At 35.0% G+C, this 27,879-nt stretch overlaps 1 protein-coding gene across 1 annotated transcript; it reads right to left on the bottom strand.

The window, feature by feature from the left end:
* Nucleotides 1–1,435: 1,435 nt before the first annotated feature.
* On the bottom strand, nt 1,436–26,249 carry CALB1 (calbindin 1, 28kDa). The gene is made up of 11 exons (XM_011937069.1): nt 25,981–26,249; nt 25,379–25,455; nt 21,732–21,806; nt 12,300–12,383; nt 12,145–12,201; nt 9,045–9,122; nt 6,567–6,622; nt 6,442–6,481; nt 6,266–6,319; nt 3,466–3,537; nt 1,436–3,134 (listed from the first exon to the last, which is right to left on the bottom strand). Exons 1-11 carry the CDS (start codon nt 26,057–26,059, stop codon nt 3,021–3,023), a joined length of 786 nt encoding a protein of 261 aa, XP_011792459.1. The 5' UTR covers nt 26,060–26,249; the 3' UTR covers nt 1,436–3,020.
* Between the last annotated feature and the right edge of the window lie 1,630 nt (nt 26,250–27,879).

Below are 27,879 nucleotides of genomic sequence, written 5' to 3'. Positions count from 1 at the left end.
GGGAGTACAGCTGTGAGCCACTGCACCTGGCCAATTTGCATTTATTCTGATTACTAATAAAATTGATTACTTGTATATGTTATTGGATATCATTTGGGTATCTTCTAGTCAAAAATTTGTTCAGCTTTCTTACACATTTTTCTATTGGGTTATATTTTTAAATGTTGGTTTCTAGGAGTAATGTTAATATATTTTGGGTATGTGCCTTTGTCAAGTATGTGTTGCAAATATCTTCTCCCATTCTGAAATTTGATTTTTCACTCTCTTTAATAGTTTTTTTGTTGAAGTGTATAGTCTTTCTGAACAGGAATTCTTAATTTTAATAGTCCAATTTTTCAATTTGTTTCTTTATAATTGGATGTGAAGAAGTATTTTCATGCATGAAGTATTGAAGTTATTCTCCTGTGTTTACATATGTTTCACATTTATATTGATAAACTTGGAATGAATTTTGTTTGTGGTATGAGGTAGGCATTTTGCCTGTAATTTTATATTTGCCTATCTAGATTCATTTTTTTCATTCTTCATCCTGTTCTGTGCTTGAGGAAGCAGACCTGTCATTTATAGGTAAGTGCGACTGATGTAGCTGAGGTGTAGGAATTTCTCTGTGTGATAGTGCTCAGGAATTAAAGCCTACCGTGCTAGTCCTGCTTCTAGATTCATGACAGTTATTGCTGACAGCCCTCTATGAAGTCTCTTCAGAAATTTCCCTATCATAATTTGTTGTTGTTTTTCTTTCTTTGCTCATGCTGTTACTGTAAGAATGCCAAATCTGGTAGAGTTTTGGTGCATACTTGGTAGTGAATAGTTATTTTTCTATGAATGAAATATAGGAAAATTCTGTATGTTCCTGTTATTCTTTTGGAGATATTTCAAGAAGAAATATTTGACTATGGGCCGGGCACAGTGACTTATGCCTATAATCCCAGCTCTTTGGGAGGCGACGGCGGGTAGATTATGAGGTCAGGAGTTCGAGATCAGCCTGGCCAAGATGGTTAAACCCCCGTCTCTACTAAAAATACAAAAATAAAAATTAGCCGGGCATTGTGGCGGGCACCTGTAGTCCCAGCTACTCAGAAGGCTGAGGCAGAAGAATCGCTTGAACCCAGGAGGCAGAGGTTGCAGTGAGCCGAGATCATGCCATTGCACTCCAGCCTGGGCGACAGAGTGGAACTACGTCTTAAAAAAAAAAGTAAGTATTTGACTATGTCAGTTGGGCAGAAAACTTCAAATATTTGGAAATTTTGAGATTTCTTTGTAAATTTTAATGTTAGAGGAACCCTTCAATTCAACGAAGTGTCCAGTAGTTCACTGAGTCACATTTATGTTTATTTAGATTCCTTAGGCCATAAAAATTTTATCCTACATTTCCACCTGGATCCATCACGGATTGCATGTCAGCTGGCATTTTGAAGAAAAAAACAAATACAAGAGATTAAGGTTATTTTCTTCTTTCTTTATTCTTAGTAGTTAAACTCAGTCTAATGGCAGTGCTTCCATTTACACGCTAAAGGCAAAGCCAATCTCCCACTCAACATCATTTGATGAATTTTAGTTTTTGGCAGATCTCGTTTCTGTTTGTTCTTGAGGGAAACATTATAGTTCACATTTTTTTTTGTTATTTTTATGAATTCAGAAAATAAGTGTTGTATTTATAGAACGGGGACATTCAAACTGACCCAGAACGATCATTAACTCCTAGGCGGTAACTGTAAATTTCACATGGACACATCTCTCATAGCTCCCTGTTTCACAATCAAAGAAATCTAAAGTCACCAACTGTTACATGTCAACTATAACCAGTATAGGATATTCTAGCTACAAATATGTGAAACTGTGACTTAGATGTGTGTTAAAGAATGTTTTAGAATCTTCTTGCTAGATAAGATAAATGATTACGTTAGCATTTCTTTTCAGATGTTATTTTTTAAACTCATTTGAAACTATTTGCAGATAGAAATAGAACTATTTTGAATGCTGATCTCAATATGAAATATAGAATCCACAGAATACACAAAAGTATTGATGATATAACATTCAATAATCAGGATGCTATGAATTTTACATTAAAATTTAATTATGTAGTAAAAAATAGAGTTGTTATAGCTAGAAAAAAATATTTTCAGAGGCAGCAGATACCCTTGGTGGAAATGAACAGTTCTACATAGAAAGAAAATCCAGGAAGTATGCAAACTAGACACCAGGATACGCAGTGTATTAGATTTAATCAGAGATTACACAGAATATGACATGAAACAGCAGTTGACTAGAATAATTATTATCTGCAACACGTGAAAACAGTTTAGAAAATGGATTTAGGTCATATTCTCTGACAGTAGGCTTGTTGGAAATACAGGCATAGAATCAGACAGATTTATGTGTCATCTGGTGCTCCCTTCCCTTGTCACCATATCAACTTGAACTGATAGTTTTGTATGGATCCAAGCAGTGGACATGCTGTTGATTGGTAAACTAAATCTGTAATGAGACTGTTAACTTCATAAAGCCACAATTAACTATTTATTTATATTTTGGTGAGTATTTTAGATGCAAAAGCACATTCCTCCTAATAGTTGGAAATAAGCTTAGAAATATTTTGTGGGACAGTTCTATGATTGTCTAAAATAAGAATGTTTGGCTTGTCATACATAATTCCATTATTCAGTGACAAATGTGCATTTGCACATCAGAGACTAGAATTTTAGACATTAATCCTGGTGGAATTTTTAGGGAAATCTTGTTCAACTATATTTATGAAAGCAAGAATATTTTATTTTTTAAAATTGGGTGTACTGACTGGCCTAAGCATAGACTTTCTTCTTTTCAATCATATGGTTACAAAAACTGTATATTACAAACAGTATAGAAACAAGCTGAAAAGAATGAGCCACACATCCTGGATAATTATCTATATGCAGTTAAATTTACAGATATAAAAGAAAATACAGCCTACTCCCTTATAGTGCACAGTTATTTTTTAGATACAGTGTATCACTAGCAAGTGGTTGCGACCACCAACTCTAGTTATCCCCAGCACAGAGAATAAGAGCAAGATCTGTTCGGTACAGCTTCCCTCCATCCGACAAAGCCATTATGTTCTTCTTGTATGTTGTAATATTATTAATATCCAGCTCCTGTATAAACATAAATGGCATTGTAATCCAGTTAAATATGGAAGTTAATTAACCACTGTCAAGTGATAAAATTCGAGATGAAACTACTTGTTACATCAATCCATTAACAAAAGAGCTGAATTAAATTCTTATACAAATGTGAATAATCACAAGGTTGTTTTTAAAATCTATTTATCACAGTTACCCTGATTTAGGCCAGAACCAAACTGAGTTAAGAATTGAATTCTATTTCTGCTCCTCTATAAATTTTTAAAGTAGATTATGGGCGATTGGTTTTGGATGGATCCATAGAGTCTGCTTAAAGAAGTAAGTGCCATGGTAAGTAAGTTACCTGTTTATTCTTCTCGCACAGATCCTTCAGTAAAGCATCCAGTTCATTTTCATCTATGTATCCATTGCCGTCCTGGGAGAGGAGAAATAAAATATTATACAACCAACTCCATCGACAGTAGTGGGAAATGAAGTAAAATGGAAATAATAGGAATCCTTAGAAAGTCTCCCAACTGCATATTTGGCAGATAATCTGTTATGTCAGACCACCCAAGTTTTTAGCTGCTCCAAAGTTGCAAAATACACAAGGTATTAGTTACCTCTTATTCAACATCTTACATTTGTAAAAGATCTTGAACTTTTCAAAGTACTTACAAATGTAATTCACTTAATGTTAACAATATCATATCTTCTTCTAGGACAAGTGAGGAAACTGAGGGCTGGGGAAGGTATGTGTCACACCAGGTGGTGGCAGAGTTCTACTAGAGCCCACAGTCCAGGAGTAAACAAATTAGAAGCAAAGGATGTGACCTAGTGACATCACAAATAACCTTTATCTTGCTGCATATTTTCACCTAGCTTAATCTTCATTCAATCCTGCAAAGTGGTGTTATTATTATCTCTTGTTTACAAATGAAAAAATTGAGGCTCACATGAGTTTGGTATCTTGTTCAAAGTCTCAAAGCAGGTAAATCATAGTGTGGGATTCGAATCAGGGGTTTATGTAGTTTGGGCATACCATAATACCTTTCCTATGAAAAGAATGAGTTGGTTGTATAATTTTCATAATCATTTTTTCCAAATTCTTCTCAAGAATCAAATTATAGATAAGAACACAATTTTAAGGCATCCAAATCGGAAAGAAAGAAGTTAAATCATCCCTGTTTGCAGATATTATTTTTATAGAGAGAAAACCCTAAAGACCTCACAAAAACTGTTGGAATTAATAAACAAATTCCATAAAGTTGTAGGATGCAAAATTAACAATGAAAAATTAGTTATGATGTTAAACCATCTGAAATGGAAATTAGAAAACCCCATTTACGATAGCACCAAAAGAATAAAATACTTAGGAATAAAGTTAACTGAGATGAAAAACTTATACACTAAAAATCACAAAATACTGATCAAAGAAGTTAACAGAGACACAAACAAATGGAAAGACAGCCTGTATTTATGGATTGGAAGGCTTAATATTGTTAAAATGTCTATACTACTCAAACACATCTACAGATTCAGTGCAATCATTTCCAAAATCCCAATGGCAATTTTTATAGAAATAAAAAACCCTAAAATTCATGTGAAACCAGAAAAGATCCCAAATAGCCAAAAATCATCTTGAGAAAGAAGAACAAACCTGGAGACATCATACTTCTTGATTTCAAAATATGTTTCAAAGCTACAGTGATTAAAACAGTATAGCACTGAAACAAAAATAGAAACGTGGGCTAATGAGCTCTCAGTTTCACATGTTATGGTCAACTGATCTTTGATAAGGGTGCCAAAAACACAAAATGGGACAAGGATAGCTTTTTTCAACAAATGGTGTTAGGTAAACTATACAGCCCCATGCGAAAGAATGAAATTGGACCCTTAGCTTACACTATATAAAAAATAAATTTAAGATAGATTAAAAACTTAAATATAAGATCTGAAACTGTAAAACTCCTAGAAGCAAACAAACATAAGGAAAACCTTTATGACATTGTTCTTAGCAATGATATCGTGGATATGAAACCATAGGCAAAGACAACACAAGCAAAAATAGACAAGCGAGACTACATCAAACTAAAAAGCTGCACAGCAAAGGAAACAATCAACAGAGTGCAAAAGCAGCCTACAGAATACAGAAATATTTGTAAACCACATCCCAAATAGGGTTAATTTCCAAAATTTATAAAGAACGCCTATAACTCAATAGCAAAAAATGAATAATCCAATTTAAAAAATGGGTTAATGACTTGAGTAGACACTTACCCAAAGAAGATATATAAATGGCCAACAGGTAAATGAAAAAATGCTTAACATCACTAATCAAGAGAAATAAAAATTAAACTAACAATAAGATATCTCCTCACACCTGTTAGAATGGCCATTATCAAAAATATAAAAGACAAGTGTTAGTGAGAATGAAGAAAAATTGGAACTCTTGTGTACATTGGTGGGAATGCAAAAATGGTGCATCCACTATGAAAAACAGTGTGGAGAGTCCTCAAAAAATTAGAAATAGAACTGCATATGATCAATCTCAGCACAAGACAAATACTGCATGATGCCACTTGTATGAGGTATCTAAAATATTCACACTCATAAAATAGAATGTTATTGCCAGGGCTGGGGGAAGGAGAAATGTGGAGTTACTAATCAATGGGCATAAAGTCTTAATTATATAAGATTAATAAATTCTAAAGATCTGCTGTCAAGATTGTCTCTATAGTTTACGGTACTGTATTTTATACTTAAAAATTTGTTAAGAGGATAGATTTTTTTTTTTTTTTTTTTTTTTTTTTTGAGACGGAGTCTCGCTCTGTCACCCAGGCTGGAGTGCAGTGGCCGGATCTCAGCTCACTGCAAGCTCCGCCTCCCGGGTTCCCGCCATTCTCCTGCCTCAGCCTCCCGAGTAGCTGGGACTACAGGCGCCTGCCACCTTGCCCGGCTAGTTTTTTGTATTGCTAGTAGAGACGGGGTTTCACCGTGTTAGCCAGGATGGTCTCGATCTCCTGACCTCGTGATCCGCCCGTCTCGGCCTCCCAAAGTGCTGGGATTATAGGCTTGAGCCACCGCGCCCGGCCAAGAGGATAGATCTTATATTGAGGTCTTACTGCAATAAAAAAGAAAGGAAAAAAGTAACAAACTTTTACCTGATCATACAGCTCAAAAGCCTTATTGAACTCTTTCCCACACATTTTGATTCCCTAAAGACAGAGAAGAGAGTAAATGTTAAAATGTTATTACTATGTTTCAGTATGTTTCCCTTGACAAGTCTCCCACAGTGTAGCTTTTCAAGGAAAAATTAAGGTAGTAAAAAGTTAAGTACCTGGAATTTAAGAAGAAAATTCTCCTGCACTGGTAGTAACCTTTTGAGAGAAAAACATTATATTAACATATTACATTTTTTGAAAAGGATCTACTTACAACATTTTTCATGGTTCCTAAACTCACCTGGCCATCTCAGTTAATTCCAGCTTCCCATCATTATTTGAATCAAATAGTTTCAGCTGAAAGAGAGAATGCCATTATTCTAGCTATTTGAGGAATAATTTATTGCATGAAGGAGATGAACTTCAAAATAAAGCTGTTTGAGTTATCAACTACTTGTATATATACAGTAAAATTTTAAAAACTAGCGTTTTTAAAACTTTAAATGCAAATTTCTAATTCTGTAATGTGTCAATTGCTAGCGTTTATCAGAATAATATAGAATAGTCAAAAAGAGAAATAGTGGTTTTAGCTATGTTTCTAGAATACTGTCACTTTTTTATTGCAAATACATTTATATGTGTATCAAGATGTGGGAGGGATGGTGTCTGACAGTTTGTGCATTTCTGGAGTGTCTCCAATAAGAAAATAAATATTTATTTCACCCTTTTAGATCATAGAATAGCACAAACAGAAGCCAAAAACAGATAACAAATAAATCCTTAGAGAATATAATTTTTGAATAATTTTGAATTGTTTTATTTTCTATTGGACATTAGAAACTCCATAAAGCTCTCCAACTCTCCATTGCACTTATGTATACATCATTCACAAAGACACATCCAGATGTAAACACTCATACCCGTATTTGGGAAGCTTTCATCTTTTTAGACAGTAAGAACTATTGCTATAATATGTTATACCAAAGTAGTATATATGAATTACATTAAATATATAAAATGTATATACTAAATGAACATTAAATGTGTGAAAAATTAGCAATATTTTTGTTTTTAAAGAACAGAATGTGTCCAGTGCTATAATGGATACAGATTTAGTGACATCTTTTTAAGGAGGAAAGGAAGGGCATTCTATGGTTTGAGATGTTCTAAGAATCTTTTGTAGGAGGCAGATTTTTTCAGGGTCCCATGCTGACAAAACATTTTATAATCCATTGACCATAAATTCTGATATTGTCACACTAACAAGATACTGGACAGCTCAATCACTTAGTTTTGTGCCCATGGGGAAATATTTCCCAACATATATATTTAAATTTTAATTAGCTCTTGATTAATTTGCTTCCTGGATTTGAACTGGTTTATGACATTTAATCAGATATGTCAGGCCAATCCAACAGAGGAAAACTCCCATCTGAGTGGGTTTTGAAAGGCTGCTTCAATATTGTACCTGGAAAGGAGCCTTTCTTTAAATAGGCATCCCTTAAGATTGGAACAAAATAGAAAATTGATAAATGTAGGTTATTGTCCATTACCAAAAAGTTATTCAGAGCTTAGACCTGCTGATTGTGACACATAGCAAGAAACTCTCCTCCATTTGTTTGCTAATGCTATTGTAAGTGGAGATGTAATGAGGAATTAAAGATGACCATGAAAACCTTTTTGGTTGTTTTGAAACTAAAGCTTAGCTCCACTTTATAATAAATAACACTAGTTGGTGAATAAGGCAATAGTAAAGTTCTAGTAGTTCCCCACTCCAACCCAGATAAAAGTAAGCCGAGATGCTGAAAGCAAACCTCGGTTACATCAAGTATAATCAAACACTTTATTAGATTGTTTCTCAGAGTAATTAAAAAGTCTAACTCCTTCTTCAATCTAATATAACAGTAGCTTTTATAGTATAGAGCTATGTTTATGGTTTATTGATTTAAACCCATGGAGTAAGAATTCACAGTACTGAAAGCATGTATAAATATATGTATCTCCTGGTAATCCAAATTCTGTGATGAGTCAAAATGAGCAAACTTTGTCCAATAGAAACTAACTTCATAGACACTGGTTTATTTTATCTGGAACCTTATTTATTTGCTTTTTTTTTTTTTTTTTCCTGAAACAGTAGGTGCCTATGTGTAAAGCAGTTTTCTTGGCTCTATTATCAACATTCTATAATTGATCTTAGTTATCACTGTTTAGCATAGCATCAGCCTCAGGGCATATTTAGATTTCCTCATTCAAAGCACCAATACAAAACCCCAAAACAACAAAAATCAAAAGAAAGAAGGAGACCCATTTTAAGTTGCTTAATTAATAAAGTAGCTAGACAGTCCTTTAAACTCTTAACTAAGTGTGATTTCCCAAACTATGATAAAAATGGATTTAGGACCTCTATAATAAGTGAGTTTTTGGTGATATAATTTATAAATATAGTGTACCTTATAAATATGTAAGTTATATAATTTAGTGATATAATTACACTGGCTTTGGAAGAAAAACAAGTCATCTTTTGATAGATAAAAATTACATAGCTCTACAATGAAGAAAATGCTCATATGTTGAGTCTTAAAGCCAATGCCTGCAGAACTCAAAATGACAAGATGTAAGCATCCCTAAGTATTTCACTTTTCAAATGAAATGACACCTATGTGCATATGATGCCGACACCACCATTTATTTATTTCATCCTGTGTAGCCTTGGGAGTTAGCAAGAACATCATACTACTTCATGAGCTCTTGGGTGCAATCTTTTCAAGATCAGTCTTACCATTAGGTCCGTATACTCGGCTAATTTTGTGTCATCAACAGTCTTGTTTGCTTTTTCTAGTAGGTCCTTTAGAAAGTTCTGTTAAAACAAAGAACATTTTGATTAATTTCATTAATAATATATCATCTACTTTCATTTCAGAATGCCTTGGAACAGGACATACCAGGAATGCCAAGAAAGTCTCTTTCTGAGGGTAGAAACAGGTGAGTAGAGGGACTTATAATAGAAGAAAGACTAAACCAGGTGGTCCTCCTGGCATTCCAGCAACGAATCTACCTTTGACAGGAATACTACCTGCTTTTTACTGAGACTTGATTGGTCATTGTCTGTGCATTACCATGATTTTATGATTTCAGTTTATCTGAATAAAACCTTTTAAAATCAGCCAGCCCAATGGATGTATTTCTCCTTGCTGATATCTTCACAAGTACTCATGGGATTGTTCTGCAAGAAACACAAGGGCCTTTATACCTTTGGAATATGTGTGAAAAAATATCAGTAAACCTGATAGAGATCTATTTCTAATTTCAAATCCATTTTCTGCCCCCCGGGCTGTATTTACACATCAGTTTATAGCCAGCATGATGCTTGTTTCTCCAGAGGGCCAGTTGGATAGTTTTTGGCTTGATGCAGTCCAAAGCGCTTTGGTTAAAATGCTTCCACTGACTATTTAAATTAACAAAATTGGCCACAGATGATGTCATTGAATCTCTGAAAGATATATGAATCATATTAAAATAGAGATTAATGTGGGAAGATGAAAAAAAGATGATTATTATCTTGACAGCTGGAGCTTAGGAGTGAATTTATTTTTTTTAACAGAAACGTAAATCAAATAAAAGCTTTACAAGATTTGCCATATAAATGACAGTGTAAGCACTTAAGCATATAATAGTCATTCATTTTGTTTAGTGCTATTCATTCGTAACTCCTTTATTTTCTCAGAAAATGAATTAACGCAATTAGGAAAGACTAGGCAGATACTGTGCCCAGATATTATTGAAGGATTAGATTTCCTTGATTCAGCAATGACTTATCTCCTTCCTAAATGTTCCAGTTCTGGGCTGATTTGATGTCACCTTTTTAAAGGAAAGACACTCTTTTCTTAGTCTGACAAATTTTTTTACAGCAAATATTCCACTTCAAATCCAAAGTGAAGCATGGAAAATTCAAAGTTATCTGTTGAGGTTGAATTTTATTTTTGAGCCTTATGGGGCTTTTGTCAGAGATTAATTGGGTTAAAAAGCCTCATCAGAGACTAAAATGGTGGTCACAAAAATAGCCTGGGAGAAACCTTGGGACGCAGAGATTCAAAGTCGTGTCTGAGAGCAAGTGATGTTTTACTCCATTATGGATCTTAAAATTAGCTTTCTTGAAAGATCCATTAAAAAAGAATGCCAACTTATCTTCAAAATTCCCCAGGGAAGAGGACTTCTATTTAGAATCTCTTTCAGAGAATAAAATTTAGAACAAAGAAGGAGACTTTTAGAATATTTAGAGGTCAGTATTGGAAATGAGCTAAAGTTTTCATTATGAACTAAAAAGGATATTTAAAAGAATATTTTTGGTTAATAAAATAAAAACACAGTAGCTTAACTGTCACCTTGTGGGTTGTTGAACTGTGAGTTTGTAAAATACATTGTTTTTAGTGACTTCACATTAAAAACATTTACATTTTCAAGAGGATACAACTGAATATGTTTTAGCCATTTTGCCATGGCCCAAATGTCCTAGTTTCATCTTTAAAATTGTATGCTACTCAAACCTTGTTGAACTATGACTAGAACTGTTTGATATTCATATTTCCCCACATAGCGAAAAAGCAGCTCTTAATAAATGAAGTCTGAAAGCATGTAGTGCTGTGGGGGGTGGGAGGGAATCATTCTTAGCATTATCAGATATTCTAGGTCCAAATCTAGGTTCTGTTCCTAGGCAGCTGTGTAATCTTGAAAAATCATCAAATCTCTCTGCATTCCAATCTCACTGTTTTTATATTAGGAGTGATAATACCTGCCTTGCATATTTTTCTGTGAGGATTACATTTTAAAATACATTCCAAGCACCTTGTACTCTGCCTGGCACATAGCAAATATTAACTCACTTATATTTTAGTCACTCTATGTTCTAAAAATAGAAAAAGTAGGGTCTTTAAGATGGAGATGTTTTGGAGTCGGTTTGAGAACATGAGAAGAATACTTCCATATTCCTGAAAGGTTAGTAAATTGAGTTCATGAATAATACAATTTATTATATGTTGCATGTCACAAAAGCTTTCGTGTGCAGAATCTTACTGGAGCTTCACAATAAGCATGAGAGGAAGGATTTATTACCCTCATTTTAAAGATTAAAGAAAATTGGAAAGATGTAGCAATTAATGAGGTAAGACTTGATTTCAGATCTCTGTCTTTTCCTTTATATCCTCCTCTGTGATATCTGAAGTGATAAATTCATTTTCTAAGTTGCAGTTTTTCAAAAGTTTAATTATAAAAGAATTTTTATTTTTTACCATCATTGTTGTTGAGAGACAGTAGGTTGTACAGAATGTCTACAGGCCTTGGAGGCAGACAAGCCTGGATTTGCACATCAAGGCTCTGTCTGATTTCTGTGTGGCCTTCAGTATATCACTTAACTTCTCTCAACTCTTCCTCACTGGGGTAATACAATCTCATACAACTTATGCAAAGATTAAATAAGACATTATGTGTAAAGTAGTTAGCATACAGTAGCTATTCAGTAACTTTTTCTTCTTTCTTTTGTAAGGAAATTTATTTATATGTGTTTATTTTGAGAATTAAAACTACAAATTTCAATAAAATGAATGGATTTTTCGGCTTATCTATAATTCTATCTGTCTGTCTGTGTTATATTTGTGTATGCCACGGAAAATGTTAATTTCTTGCATTACTTTACAGAATTTCAAGAAGCAATTGAAGTTGCTTTTTTGATCTGGTACTTCATTAACAATGTCGAAGAGTAGGTGAAAATGTGACACTGTTCAACATTAGTTTCTTTTGTGGGAGGTTTTTTAAAAAGCTAGGAAACTCTTAGTTCATAATTGCATTTGAAAGGAAAAACTTAGCACAAGTTTTTATTTGCTTACCTTAAGCTCCTCAGTTTCTATGAAGCCACTGTGGTCAGTATCATATTTTCTCCATGTCTGCAAGTAATTTGGGGTAAGGAAAACAAACACATTGTTAATAAAAGGAACAATTTCCTACTTTAAGCAGCTTTCTTAAAGGGGCGGCTTTCTTATACCTTCATGAATTCTTCACAGGACTTCAGCTGCTGGCATCGGAAAAGCAGCAGGAAATTCTCTTCTGTGGGTAATATGTGAGCCAACTGGAAAAGATGTAAAAAGAGAGAAACGTGTTGTTTAAGTTGCTCAAAAACAAGTCTCTGCCATTACCTGCTGCTTAGTTTCTCTTCAACCTGTTCCCTCACAGGCTAGAAAAGTAGGAGAGGAAAAACATTAGAGTCAGCTTTCCCTTTCTGGTACTTTCCTATGGAGTGCTGTCGATTCTGCAATGCTCCTGTGCCCTTGTGTGCTTGGTTCTTGGGCCAGTGAGGTGGCTGCAGCAAACCTGTACTCAGGTAGAACTAGCGCGGCCACTTCTTGTCTGCTGGACATTCAGGCAGATTCATCCTGTTGGCTTGAACCCTTCATGTGTTCTGTGCCACAGATTAGGGCTCTCTCCTCTCAGGGTACACAGAAAGGCACATATGGGGGCCATAAATTTCATGTGAAGTGAAATAAACCATGAGAAACATAAATGTTGGGGAGGGGAGTGAAGGGGTAAAATGCATTCCCAAGCCCAAGGAGAAAGCCTGCTATGAGATACGAGAGAAGATAAACCAAAGACAATTTTAAGGCAATGGAAAAGAAATTCACCAGGAATGGTGGGGCATTAAACAGGAATAGGAAAAGCCAGTTCTCAAATTGTTGCTTTCCACTGAAAGGACATCCATTGCTTGAATCCAGGGCTGGGGTTTATTTTCTGATCTCCACGGCATGCCTCTATGACATTTTCCCTTAGATCTCATTTCATAACTTCAATCCTCCTCTCTTTTTTTTTTTTGGAAGAAAAAAGGATTCCATATCCCATTTTATGACTAATCTATTGCGTGCGGAGAAGGAAGGAGCTGGATTGATGGCCCCACTGCAGATGTGAGATCTATTTCTGGCACAGTAGCTAATTAGCTGTGGTCCCCAGCAACCCCAAGCCATTTCTGGACTTCAGTACCCTCATCACTAAAACAAGGACTTGAAATAGAAGCCAGTGTTTCTTGAATATATTGGGTTCAAAATGCCTTCTGTTGGAAGCACTGCATTTTCACTGTTAAAGAATCTATACACACTATATTTCACCTGATTTTCAAGATTTGATGAATTCCCTAGATCACAGGCCTGGACCCTCATCCATGGATTTTAGGCCAAGAGCCTGTAGTCTAGAGCAGCCTTAAAGTCAAAGTCTACCAAGTTATAGAAAAGACTATAATAACTTTTTAAAAAAATTCATCATTTTAGGTTCATTTAAAAAATTAAAAATTTAACATAAAATGCACTATTCTACTTTATATGCAAGGAATCTCATTTTTCTTGTGGCTGTGTATGCCCTTTAGCTTATCTTATTTTTAGATTTTTGAAATAATATTTCAAATGAAAACCACTTGGTTTATAGGCATTACACGTGTGGGTGAGACTAAGGGAAAGGGTCAAACCTCATATCAACATGTTTAATATGACCTAGTCATAAAACATTTTCTTATTTATTTATTTATTTATTTTGAGACGGAATCTCACTCTGTTGCCCAGGCTGGAGTGCAGGGGTGCGATCTCGGCTCACTGCAAGTTGTGCCTCCCAGGTTCATGCCATTCTCCCACATTAGCCTCCCGAGTAGCTGGGACTACAGGCACCCACCACCACGCCCGGCTAATTTTTTGTATTTTTAGTAGAGACGGGGTTTCACCATTCACAGGATGGTCTTGAACTCCTGACCTCGTGATCTACCTGCCTCGGCCTCCCAAAGTGCTGGGATTACAGGCATGAGCCACCACGCCCAGCCTTCTTATTTATTTTTAAAGGAAGGTCACTAGTGTGGATAGATGATAATATATCTAAAAAGTAAAAATCGGGGTTTATAATCTGCCAGTACTTTTAAAAAAATGTAATTAGCTTTTGGTACACAAACACATTTGCATCATTGCAGTGTGTGTGTGTGTGTGTGTGTGTTTGTGTGTGTGTTATCCAGGTCCCTTATTAAGTGCAGGACGTACTTCTGTGGCCTTTGCATTCTTTCAATTCCTTTGAATACCTGAATCAGAAAATTCTATATCTCAGAAATAATGTAATTTAATTCTATTCAAAGACCAAACTTTTCGATTGAGGATGCTAAGGCCCAAAGAAGTTGAATGACTTGACTTGATGATTGGCAGACTGAAAATCACTTTAATTTGGTGATTATTAATAGATTAAGTCAACAACATGCTTATTGAAGACAGTAATAGAATGGTTTGGTTGCTTCTTTGCTCTTGGACTGCAAATAATGAATTTGTTGGTGATTTTTACACTTGACAATAAGACAGTTTGAATATGATAGGCTGTTTCTACTAACTGAAATCTAGAACGCCATTTTCCTTATAAAAATCCCTTCTTTTCCTCACCTGTAAGTGGGCTTCTAGTGGAAAGTAGATACAAATGATTTTCATTATTAAAGTATCCAGATATCTGGTAAGTTAGACCTAGAATGTAGGTCTCCCCCCAGAGCTAATGGGGAAGAGGAGAAGGGAGGGAGAATGGCAGTGGGTGGGCTCGGCATGGAGAGGGACTCTGGCCTCTTCTATAATAATACTTCCCTGGAGGGATTCTGAAGAATGTCTTCTTGAGGATTTTAAAGAAGATAGGAAGAGAAGATAAAGTAATCCAAGAAAGAAGAGGGAACAAAGACGGAAGACAATAAAACACATCAAAGAGGAAGAAAATATGTCAGAGGCAGACATTTTAAGGGAAAGATTGAACAATGGAAATGGATGTTATGTATACATTTTGGAGGGTTCTGCATGATATAGAAGGTCTAGCCACATTTTATTATGGTTTTTCATGAATATAAGTGTTCATTTAGGAAAAAGGAGATAGCTAACACCAACTTGTCCTTTATTTATTGGTATGCAACTTGTTAGATACTTCTTACAGTTTTTGCGTGACCTTCCTCTAGAACATTACTTTCAAGAGGGCAGGGAATAATACTTTTCTGCATCCCCTGAATGTCCGGCATGGTATCTAGTGTGTTATATGCCTGAAATAAATGCTTGTGGATTGGTTGGTAATTTTACTTTATTAAAAACACCTACTTAAAAGGATTTAGAATATTTTTTGCTTATCTTCATCATAATTCTCTATTTTATTTGGATTTTTATAATTAATGTGTGTTGCTTTGAACAAAAATGAATAATTTTTCTTTAAATATTTTACATCTCCAAATCCACTGAATACATAAAAACAGAAAAAACAAACGAATGAGCTAGTAAGCAATCACTAAATGTAAAATTAGGGAAATTGCCATCTTTGTTTCAACATAAAAGTTCATGTAACTCACATAAAGTTCAGAGGTCTCCTAAATGTAAGATACAGAGATAGTAAAAATGCTCTTCATGTCTACTACAAATGTGTATTTCTTGCCCATACTGCTTTGGTCTTATTCTTAAATTATTAAAAAATACAGATTGTGTCTATGTGCAACATATTCAATCTGTTTTAATTTCACTGAATTGTTGTTACACTCAACATAATACCATCCTATTTTATAAATGTTAGAAAGGAGTCTTAAGCATATAAAAGATTATTATGTATATATAGGATGTGGCTATAGTGAATGTAAAGAAATATTTCTTAAGACACGTTTCACAATGTGGTGGTCCTGTGTTGCCTCTCAGTTTTTCTGTCAATGTGTATGAATCAATATTCAAGTTTCAGAGCTGGGCACAGTAGTTCTCCAGTTGTAGCCTTTATGACCATGTCTACAAGGTGCCAAAGGTCTTTCATATCGGAGGTGTTAAGCAGAGTTGCTTTATTCTCAGATATGCTAACTCACTGTTGTTTATAGAAGTACCCAATACTACTTATTCCAGTATTATTGGTGATTCCGTAATCTTTGGGCTGCCTGCCTGCTCTTTTATGAACTCCCAAAACTTTTTTTTATGAGTTGGAGAAGAGAGTGAAGAATATCAAGGGGTTGAGTGGAAGGCAGGTAGCTATGGAAATAAGTAGAATCCCTCAGAGCTTCATTTCTGAGAACTGGTTTCTTGTCATCAAGAGTAGGAAAAAAAACCCAACAACTTTCTACTTGCTTGTCTCCCCTACTAGTATACATGCTCCTTGATGATGGGGTCTGTGTCTTATTTACTGTTTCTTTGGCCAGCAACTGCACAAATTGTAGTAAATATTTTATTGAAGCAATACAGAAAGGCAATTAACTATTTGTCTAGCGTCAGGATAGGCTGTAAATAAATGGAGGTAAAGTTCCTTCGGAGATAATTGCAATAACTTATTACTGAGCTGTAAATAGGGGTTGGGGCAGACATTGTGATATGCTACCCAGAACTCCCTTCAAGTGCTGGGCGTGTTGCTGCAGCCTCACCTGTGAGGCCCCATTGAAGGAATACCTGGGCTGAAGAGAGCTGTGTCCCCAAGGAGGTGGCATCCTATGACTGATCAACATGGGGATATAAAGGCCCAACCATCTCACTCAAAACTAGAGACATTCCTGAAGGGTCATCGCAGCTTCAGAACTCACTGTGGGGTCAGCTGATGTCCCTGTTGAGACTGTGACACAGCCCAGCTTCTCCCTCTGCCCAGATCTATTCTCTTCACTTGTGTCCCAGGGATATTGATCCCAAGAGCACTTCCTAATAAACCTGCTCATTGCTACTCTTCCACTCAGATCTGCTTCCCAGGGAACTCTACCCATAACACGGGTCTTTATCTCTCTCTTTTATTTCTAGCATAATACAGAGCCTTTGCCTGATGTTTTGGAGTAAGTTGAAATCTGTTGCTGTGGCTCATTTGGCTACTAAATACTAGCCACTGTGCTGGTGACCACAGTCACCACTAGTGAGAACCGTATAGGGAGGCAGATACTTTCAAAGAAGTTTTCCCCTGACAATTTTAAAGCAGGAGATAAAAACAACAATAAAACTAAGTACTAGTTGTGAGGAAAGTGTACATGAAAGGCAACTTCATTAGTGATATAAATTATATCACAGTGCATATGAGGCAGAATTCCTAACTTTTAAAGACAATCATGGTATGTTAACATTCTTGAACATGTATTAGACAAGCATTCAATTCTTTTTTCACTTGAGAACCAGAAAAATGTTTTCCCTAGCCAGTGAGAAGTGAGTCCAGGAAATTTGGAAGGTAAATAACTTTATCAAAAATGTAAAGCTCTTTCAGTTTAATAATTTGAATTTGACAAATGATATAATAAGTGGGGGGAAAGGCTTGGCATTCAGAAGATGGGGTCAATTTTGTAGTAAGTTATTTTTATATGTAACAATAACTGCAAATACATTTGTTGAATTTTTACAGTGTGCCAGGGTCGATCTATTTGTTCAACATGTGTATTATTTGATACTGATGATCATAACAACCTTATGAAGTTAATACATTGTCATTCCTGTTCACTGCCAAGGAAACAGAGGTTCAAAGAGGGTAAATGGCCTGCTCTCACATAGATTATAGTTGGAGCCAGATTTGAAGGCAGAGTCTGACTTTCTTGGCTTTGAGACTCTGTCCCTTACCTTCATCACCTTCCATTAAAATCGTCAATCAAAAAAGTATTCCTAATAAATCATTTAGAAAAATATATGGAGAGGGAATTTTAAAATCAGATTTCATTGTCAGTCATTTCCCAAAATTCTGTAGTGGAAAAGTAGTCTTCCATGAAAAAGTATATTCACTATGGCTAAACTCACAGGCTCAAATCCCACTACAGATGAAAAGAGGGAAAGGCTGGAGAACAGCTTGCTTCCCTGGGAGGGTTGTTATAGTTTTAGGATTAAAATAGCTTTTAGGTGCATTTTTCAGTGGATGCACTGACTGGATGAATAGAAACAGTAAGAATGGAGAGGATGGTAGGTTCTCACACATTGCCAAAAGGATGAGGTGAAAAACTTATAGATTTGACATCCACTCAAGAGAAATACCTGTATTTCATGTGAACACCAGAGAAGAAAGCTCTATTATCTGCTAAATCATTCAGTCTTCCTTTTTTAAAATTATTTTAATCAGCCTTCTTTGCAGTAGAGTTATTATTCTGAATAAATTTGGAACATTTTTTTGACCGTCACGTTTTTTGTTAAATTATCTCAGAATTTCGATGCTCCTGTCTTGAGTTTCTGTTAGCAATCTCTTTATTTCTAAACTGTATTTGTGTGAATTTTTAAATCTATTTTAAGGCAAGAAATTAGAAAGTTAAGAAAGAAACATATTTGTTTCTAGGTAGCAAATGCGTGTTGTTAGAAAGTGTCAGTTAACTTTATCAGGTCAGAACTTTGAAAGTTAACCATTACATTTTCTAATCTTTTGAATGACATCTTTCAGAGACAAACCAATTTGGTCTATTCCATCAGGGAAGCAGACAACGGCATGAGTATCATTTGGTTTACTTTGATTAGATTTTGATGAGTTTGTGAGTATAACTATTAAGTGAGCATAACATATAAGTAAATCCATCTTCCTTTCCCTTTGAACACCAAAGTTAATATGTGCTTGATGTCAGTAGGTAGATTATTATAAATTATAGAAAACATAGGATTTTGCATTCCTTTATAGCTGGCTAGAATTTTTATGTTCTATATTATTTATAGGATTTCTAAGCAAGTGATGTATGTCAAATAGGAAAAAGAAAGAATGAACTTCATTTAATACAGCTTTCTGGTTACACTAGAGAGCAAAATATAAGTTCAGGCATTTCCTACTCTCCCTCTCCCCATTTCCTACATGCAACCTGTAACTTTTAATTTCTATTTCCCAATTATTTTCAGAATTTCTCTTTTCTTCACTCTTAACCATCACAGAGTGAACCAACATGCATATGAACTATTGAAGCAATCTCCTATTTTTCCTCCCATTCTCCAATTCTCTTCTCTCAACCTAATGCCCTCTTCCAGATCCCTTACTCCTATATCTTGGCTGATAACTGAGGTTAATGAAAAGAGTTCCAAAATCAGAGTGAGATCTAAGTCTGTGTATAGACTTTGTCACTCCCTGCAAGTGGGACCTTGGATACATTATTCGACCTTTTCGGGCTTCAGTTTCTTCATCCTTAAAATGAGGAATGTTGGCTAGTTCTTCCCAAGAGTCCCATCTAGCAAAAAGTTCCGTGTCCTGGAACACTAAAATCTTCTGATCAGTTTATATGTATCTCATTTGTCTCCCTTTAAATTATTTCTTCTTCAGCTGATCAAAAGTTCTGCTGAAATCATGTTTCGAGGGCTTTGCCCAAATAAATTCTCTGCAGAACACTTTCTGCATCCCTATTCAACCTGGCTAAACTTAGAAACTTGCCATAAGTAATCAACCAACTGAAGCTTGAAAACCTTTCCTTTTAAGGCAGAAAATGTACAGATTATTTATTATTTAAAAAAAGGCAGAATAGTTTGGGGGAACATGTCTGGGTTCTGACTGTTCTACCATTTATTTCTCACTTTTTCTGTGACCTTAGGCAAATTCTATTGAAGCTTCACATTCCACAACTATAAAATAGATCTTCATTTTATATTTAAATTTACTTAATTTTCTTGTTACAAGGATCAAATGAGGTAACACATTTGAAAACACTTTGTCAATTTTATTTTATACAAATGTGAATTCTTTTATTTTTATTGCTATAAAAGCTTCCCACTTCTTTATTTCAGACTTCATTGCCTTCTCCATCCTCTTCTGTTATGTATATTTCTATATCTTTCCTTACACAGAAAGCCTTTTATTTCCTGTAACAGTTTCTTATCTAAAACTTCTGAGGAAATTTCCTTCATTAAACCTCTAGGACAATGCATCTGCTAAACGGCCTCTAACCTCTGGTTCAAAATAAAGCTTAAATAATAAGTCACAATGATTAGATTGCATCACATAAAGTAAAACCTGGATTCAAAACATGCTCATCCATTTTATCCTTTTAAAAATGTAAAATCCATGTGAATCAGACCAATGCTTTTTACTGCACAATCTAGTATCACTGAAGAAATGAAATTGAATAAATAGCTGAGTCCATTGGAGTCCTTCAAGGTGAAGTATGTTAAATGTAAGGTGACAGGCTTTCCTTTACTAGGATTATAAAGTATGTCAAACTCTAAAAGAGGCAATTCGTAATTTCACTGATGTCATATTTCCAAACTAGTTTTGAATAATTAGATTACCTCATCTCATTTATATTTAATTTAAAAGTTATTTTCTTATCCTTGATGGTTTCATATCTTGATTAGTTGGCCTATATGTCAATCTGTAAGTCCCATTACTATTATCTATTTATATAGTAATGAGTTACACATAGGTAAAGGGGAAAGTATGTACTCCAGGGAAAAATTTTAATTATAAAGATAATAATAGTGTGTCCTCTCTTAACTCTATTTGTATCAGCTGTTTAAAAATAAGTGTATTTCATATTGGCATCACAAGTGTCCTATAAGATCAATTATTTGAAAACCAGGTTATTTCTCTGAATCAAAGGTAAATTATTACTAAATGTTGTTGAGAGCCAGAATACTTCACAATCTAATACACTGAGAAACACTATATAAATAACATAATTATGTTATGATTTGGCATACTTTAAATTACGACCTTATTAATTTTTCAGGACAAAGGCTTCCACCCAATTTCTCTAATAGGCTGCTGAGATAAAGAAAGAGGCTAAGACACCACAGGCTGGAAACGTAGACATAAGGGAAGCAACAGCTCTTTCACAAATCTGAGAATGCAGAAGAATTGATGCATAATCGGTTTTGCTTCCTTGATTCACAGACAAAAATAAGTTGCCCTTAATAGGAAAAGTCAGTGTGAAAGGATAAAATTTGACACCCACAGTTTTAACTTTCAGAGACTCACACGAAATCTGTACCTATAACAGATCATAAAATATTCACTCACTCTAGTTAAATTCTTCTGTTTTTACTAAGGCCAATTGTCAAACAGGATGCAGCTTTTTGCCATGAAAAATAAGGACTGTAAATATTTCACAGGGACTACAAACATTTTATTTTATATTTTAAAAGTCAAGTCTACACTGTTAAGTGATAAGAAATACTGATGGACCATATGCTTAGATACTGCATTGAAGTGAGGCTGGGTAATGGAATGTGATTGATACTCATCTAGAAGTCAGGGACTTGTTCCTCTAACTGCACCTGTGCCAGCAGACAGCTGTATGACCAGAGACAAACCATTTTATTTCTCCAGGGTCTCAATTTTGTAATATACGAAATTTAGGCCCTGGGTTAGGAATACTCTTAGATGTTTTTCATTTGTGAACAATTTTTAACTTTGTACTTCTGAACAGAAGATAATGTATTACTTAGGTAAAATAAACCTCTCTGAATGGGTCTTGCTATATCGTACTTGACTTGAATACAATTTCAAAATTGAAACTCATTTATTAAAATTAAATCAGAAAAATGCATAAATTCCTTACCTCTACAATTCCTATTTTCCCATCATCTCTTTGCCCATACTGATCCACAAAAGTCTTCATTTCAGGTGATAACTCCTAAAATTATATAAAAGCAGGTAAGAGGTTTGTAAAAAAATACCCAGTTATGCTTGTGACGGTGTTAATAACTTACTGCAAAGAAAAACCAAAATTAGAACCATATAGAAATATGCATAATGATTAATTATTCTCATAAAAATTAAAGGCATAACTGATACACAGTATTTATTAGGTCCAAATGAAAGAGTTATAATCATGATGATTATTTCTCAATATGATTTATCTTGTTATTAATTTTGAGACTATGCTATCCTTTGAAAGTGTAGTCAGAAACATTCCATTCATAACTTTTAGTGAATTTTAACATAATCATCACTGTCAATATACCTTAAACATTGCTTGCTTCACTAAAGATTACCTTATATTGATACACTATTTTGTCTTACAACATTTTTCTCATCTAACATAATGTTTTATCTATGGAAAGTAATATATGTTTTCAGTTTGAATAAGCAAAAATTATCAATGTTAAAGAGTAACTACTTTCTAAGCAAAGATTGTTTTAAGCATAAAAGAGGCATTCATCAATTAAATAAATTTTAAAATTAAATATATTAGAGATCTATGAACTATAAACTAGTGATCTAACCATAGAACTGGTATTCAGGAGGTTTAATTTTTACCCTTGGGTCTCCAACATAGCCCATTTAAAATAGCCCTGTTGCATTAGCTGAAGCCTATTTAAAATAGGTCAGCCCTTACTAATGTTCTATTCTACGTCCTTGGGAAAGCAAATTAAGGTCTCAGTTTTCATCATAGCTAACAAGATGGTGGTATTATCTACCACACAAGTTTTCTCTGGGGATAGATAGGTTAATATAATTTAAGGGTTATATTGAGACTAAATATCATTTTTACTAGTATTTACAAAATCTGTTTGGAACCAGTGTAGACATCTTTAGTAGAACTAAGATAAAAAATAATAACAAAGCAATATAATTATATTTTAGTCTTTATAAAACTTACTATGGATAAATTACAATTTGTATTTATTTCATTTTGTTATAGAAACAATTGTAAGAAAATGAAAGTGTCCAACCACGGCAATAGTGGGAATATCAGGTCCTACATTTTTTTTTTTATTTTTACATATACCTTAACATAAACAAAAACCAAAGCATCTGTCCTTAAATTTTAAAATGGTGTCATATCACTACTTTAACTAGCAGACTTGACATTTACTTTGTGAAGTTTCTGACAAGTATGTCAAAATCTATTTTTTAAACAGTGCAAAAGATATACTCATCATCACCACCAATTAAAAATGTATAAAAATGAGTGCAAATACAAAGACCAAACACTATGTTTAGTATAAAAGGATAGTTTTTGAAAATATATTGCACTGTTATATTTCATTAATGTTATATTCACCTAGTGAAAATTTTGAAATTTCATGTTATTAACATGAAAAGCCAAACAATGTTTCCATTAAAGCAATGAAATTTGTTATCCTATGGCTAGAAATGCAAAAAGCCTGGTTTATAAGGGCAATTTTTGTGTTCTAAAGAAAGAAATATATACAAGTAAGTTTAATGCAATGAAGTTGGTAGTATAGTGAAACATGTATCTATTATATGAAACTCTAAATCCAGATCTTGATTTAGATTTTAACTACCCAAATCAAAAAAAATACTCAATTCAGAAAAATCCAGATTGTATTTACATTCCAGAAAAATGGTCATATAATCCTATAACTATGCTTGTTTAGTATCATTATGTTATAGTCTAATAATTGGAGCTTTGACTATTCCAAAACAGAGAAAAATAATTAAATTCTAAATCTCCAACATGAAGATATTGCTTACAAAACGGTACAAATATTAAAATCAGAGGAAGAAAAATATATTTTAAATTTCATGAATATTTAAATTTCCAAACTGAAAATAGATTTCAATATTAAAATTACTTCTGGACAAATTAAAATATAATCATTTAGCTGCCAGAAGCATCTTCCAAGATTTTAATTCTAAATTTTATGGAAAGTAAGACTTTTCCAACCGGATTTTAAAATATGTATTTTTAAACTAGGAAAATAATTGCTTTTATTAGATTAGCCAAAGATACATAGAGCTATAATGACAGTATTGCATAAATTTATTTACATGGCAATATATAAGATCTGGGGAGGGTGAAGAGTATATAAAACATTTTTATGCTATTTTATTCCGTTCTATTATACTTTTAGATTATATAATATTAAATCTGGGTAAAACAATCCCTAGAGCACAATCTGGTTTAAAATCAATTTAGTCAATGATTTTTGTAACTGATAGTTCTGTAATGCATTATAACACATTTAGAACCCTCTGGGATTCTTTTGAATATGCTATACAGAGATGTATATTGCACAATTTTCAATTTAGATAGGGCAAAAAGAGTTCTATTATTAAATTTTATATATATCACTCAATATTAGAGGTGGTGATCTGCTATATAATACATACATCATTGGTAGTGTAAAATCTCTTTCTAAACATAGTCAAGAAGGCCAAAGACCATTAACGTGTAACTCATCCCAATTCAACACCGCCTTCTGAAAGACAGTGTTACATAAACCTCAATAGAGTAGTACAATTTTTAACCCATTTTCCTCTGGAAAACCATCTCATCTATGTTTAAAAGCTGATTATATTTTATATTTGTGCTGACAACATACTTTCTTAACAGGTTAATTTATGCCCAAAGGGAGTCATTTATAATTAATAAGAATTGTCATTTGTTTAATTAACTAATGGCTTAAATAACAAACATAGCCATTTTCAAAACATCATCAATTGCTGCCCATCAGAGTATCACTTTGCTTTTTTTTACAATACATGAAATTCTTAAAATTGTTTTACTTTTTACTTCTCTACCTTTTAGGTTTATTGCTTTCAACAGAAATGAAGACCTTTTCTTGCTAAATTCTTGCTCACTGTTATGTTGCAAGTTGGGCAACTTTCCCTTAATGAGGACAAGATGTTTTCTCATCTCCCCAACGACATCAACATCACAACAATAATAACTGGTGATAGAGTAAGAGATCCATAATCTGCAGATCTGTTTCTTGACCACCAAGGGGCAGAAATGCATTTCCACCCCCTTATTTCTCACATAATAAAACAGAAGTTAAAAATTACCTAATCAAACTCAGTGGTAGAAGTGGTGATCCGCTAAAGAATCTCATGCACCCAGTTTCCTTTTAAGACCTATTAAAGCAAGGACTAGTATAGAATATATATATATATTTAAAACTGCGATTTCAGATAGCAAGGTTTTTCCCTTTAGAAAATCTCTCTCTCTCTGTCTCCCCTTCTCCCTTTTTCCCTCCTTCTCTGTCCCTCCCTTTCCCCTCTTCCTCTCTCTCTCTCTCTTTCTCCCCTCTCTCTGTGTCTCTCTTTCTCAGTCTGTCTCTTTCCCCTTTCTCTGTATGCGAATTGGAAAAGTGTTCTTTCTTGCCTTTCGCAGTCAATAAACGTTTACATTACCCAGAAAGCGCTTTACCCTGCTGGCTTTTTGTGAAAACACAACAGTGTTTTAATTTGGGGGTTGAAAGTCTTTTTTTTTCTTTTTCGCAAACTTGAACCTACCAATCCAGCCTTCTTTCGCGCCTGCTGGAGCTCCTGGATCAAGTTCTGCAGCTCCTTTCCTTCCAGGTAACCACTTCCTGCAAAGACAAAGAGGCACTCTGGTGTCAGATATCTCATTCCGAGTGTCTTCCCCGTTCACTTTCCAAGACAGTTATCTTTCTGGCGACCCGAGAGGCTCTCTCTTGCTTGGACATTGATTAACCAGCAAAGCGTACAGACGCGGCAGCGCTCCCCTCCTGGGGTATCAAACTTTAGATCCACTGAGGAGGACAAAGGAGGATGGTTGGGGTGCTGAGCGCAGCCACAGAAACTTTGGGGGAGCAGTGTCCCCCAATCCCTGCTCTCTCTCTCTCTCCTTCTACCATTACCGTTCCTGGAAAGACAAAAGTTTAAGGTTTTGGGATTACAGTGGAAACAATATAAACTTTCAGGTTGACGGTTTGGCGGCCAGTCGGGAGATAAGAAGATAAGATTAGGCAGAAGGGGGAAGAAGTAAAGAATAGAAAGGAGGGATAATGGGATCAGGAGGCTCAGAAAAGGGCAAAGAATGGGAAGGGGCATGGAAACGGGTCTTGAAACAGTTAAAAAGAGAAGATAATCACCGTCAGCGTCGAAATGAAGCCAGATCTCGAAAAACTGTGAGGCTGTGATGAGGGACGATTGCAGGTGGAATTCTGCCATTGTACAGCGGGGTGTGTGTCTGGGTGTGTGAAATGCGTGTGTGTCTGTGTCCGCGCGAGAGGGGGGTAAGCAAAAGCTCAGCGTGTGCGCGAGTCAGTGCTGCGGAGGGAGACCTGGGCGCGGGCGCTGCCGGGCGCTGTCCTCGGTGCTGCTCAGCTCAGCGTTCCTCCAGACTTCTCTCCCTACACCCCGCACCCAGTTCTCAGTATTTATCCCAACGGCCCAAAGCTGGGCCACGCCTCCTCCAGCCTCCCATTCCTCACTCCCCGCCTCTTGCTCTCACCAACCTTCTTCCCCTCCCTTCCAGTTTTCTGCTCGGTTCCCAGGAAAGCTAGTGGAGCGGGAGTTTGGGCTTGTTGGAAGCAGCAGGTGGTGGGAGATCCTTTGCTCCGAGATTGGATGCTGAAAACAGAGGCTCATTTCCCCCTACATCCTCCTCGTCCAGGAAGAATCTTATTCCTGAATATTATAGCAAAACTCTTGTTACCTAGAGAGGTTTTAATGTTCAGATAGAAGGGGAAAGCTGATGACGGGTAGATTCACATAAATGATTATTATATTTATGTGTGATTTCTCCAAGACTTTTCAGTATTTGTTTGAAAAAAAAAAAAGCACTTGAAAACTTGGCACACATTAGAATAATTTGATTAATGTATACAACGAGTTGAGTGCTATCAATAATCACTCTATTTTGTGCCATCATATCAATGTTTCTTAAGATGGTTTCTATGAACTAACCTTGCCAGTATGGAAAAGCGAGATTATGATTTTCTTTTCAGCATGACGTAGAATTATAATTGGAAAGTAACATAGTTAAATTATAAAACCTTAAAATCTTAGAGAAGGAAGTCATCTTGCAGATACTAGAGTTTACTGCCTTTCAGTTTAGAAAGAGTGAGTAAACTAAAACAAAGAGAAAGGAAGGATCTTACCCAGGTTCATAAGCAAGTACGTTAGTGCAACAACCACAGCCCCATTGAGTGGCCTTAACACACATACATCTCCTTCTTTCTATGCCGAGCAACCCATACTGGAGAATTTTTCAGAAATTGGAAGTCACCATCAGAGCTGGAAAAACTATCTAACTAAATGTATGCTATGTTATGTATATATATATGTGTAATATATGTGTGTGTATACACATATGTATATATGTTCTGTATTATATACACATATGTATATGTGTTATGTATTTTAATATAATTAATGACATATTTAGATTATTTCTTATTTACATAAATACTTCTGGAGTATTTGGCTTTGAGTTTTTTGGACCTTGAAGTCCGCTAGAAATGTATTCCAAATGTCTAATTACAATTGAACTGAAACAAAATGAAAGAACAAGAGAAAATCTACACATAGCCCATATAAGCTTAAAGTGAATTAAAATGAATTTACCGACCGGGCGCAATGGCTCACACCTGTAATCCCAGCACTCTGGGAGGCTGAGGTGGGTGGATCACGAGTTCAGGAGATCCAGACCATCCTGGCCAACATGGTGAAACTCATTTCTACTAAAAATACAAAAATTAGCTGGGCATGGTGGTGGGCGCCTGTAACCCCAGCTACTCGGGAGGCTGAGGCAGGAGAATGACTTGAACCTGGGAGGCGGAGGTTGCAGTGAGCCAAGATCACACCACAGAACTCCAGCCTGGTGACAGAGCAAGACTCTGTCTCAAAAAAAAAAAAAAAAAAAAAAAAAAAGATTTTACCAAGCTCTATATTCTTAACCTTGTGTAATTGAGTTTGGGACCCCTCAGATTTATTTTTTTGAGATTATGGCGCTATCCAGTACTATATTTGTGGAGTTTTTTAATAAG

This window comes from Colobus angolensis, unplaced genomic scaffold (assembly GCF_000951035.1).
Source record: "Colobus angolensis palliatus isolate OR3802 unplaced genomic scaffold, Cang.pa_1.0 Scaffold16, whole genome shotgun sequence".
Lineage (NCBI taxonomy): Eukaryota > Metazoa > Chordata > Mammalia > Primates > Cercopithecidae > Colobus > Colobus angolensis.
This window is presented reverse-complemented; position numbering and strand designations above follow the sequence as displayed.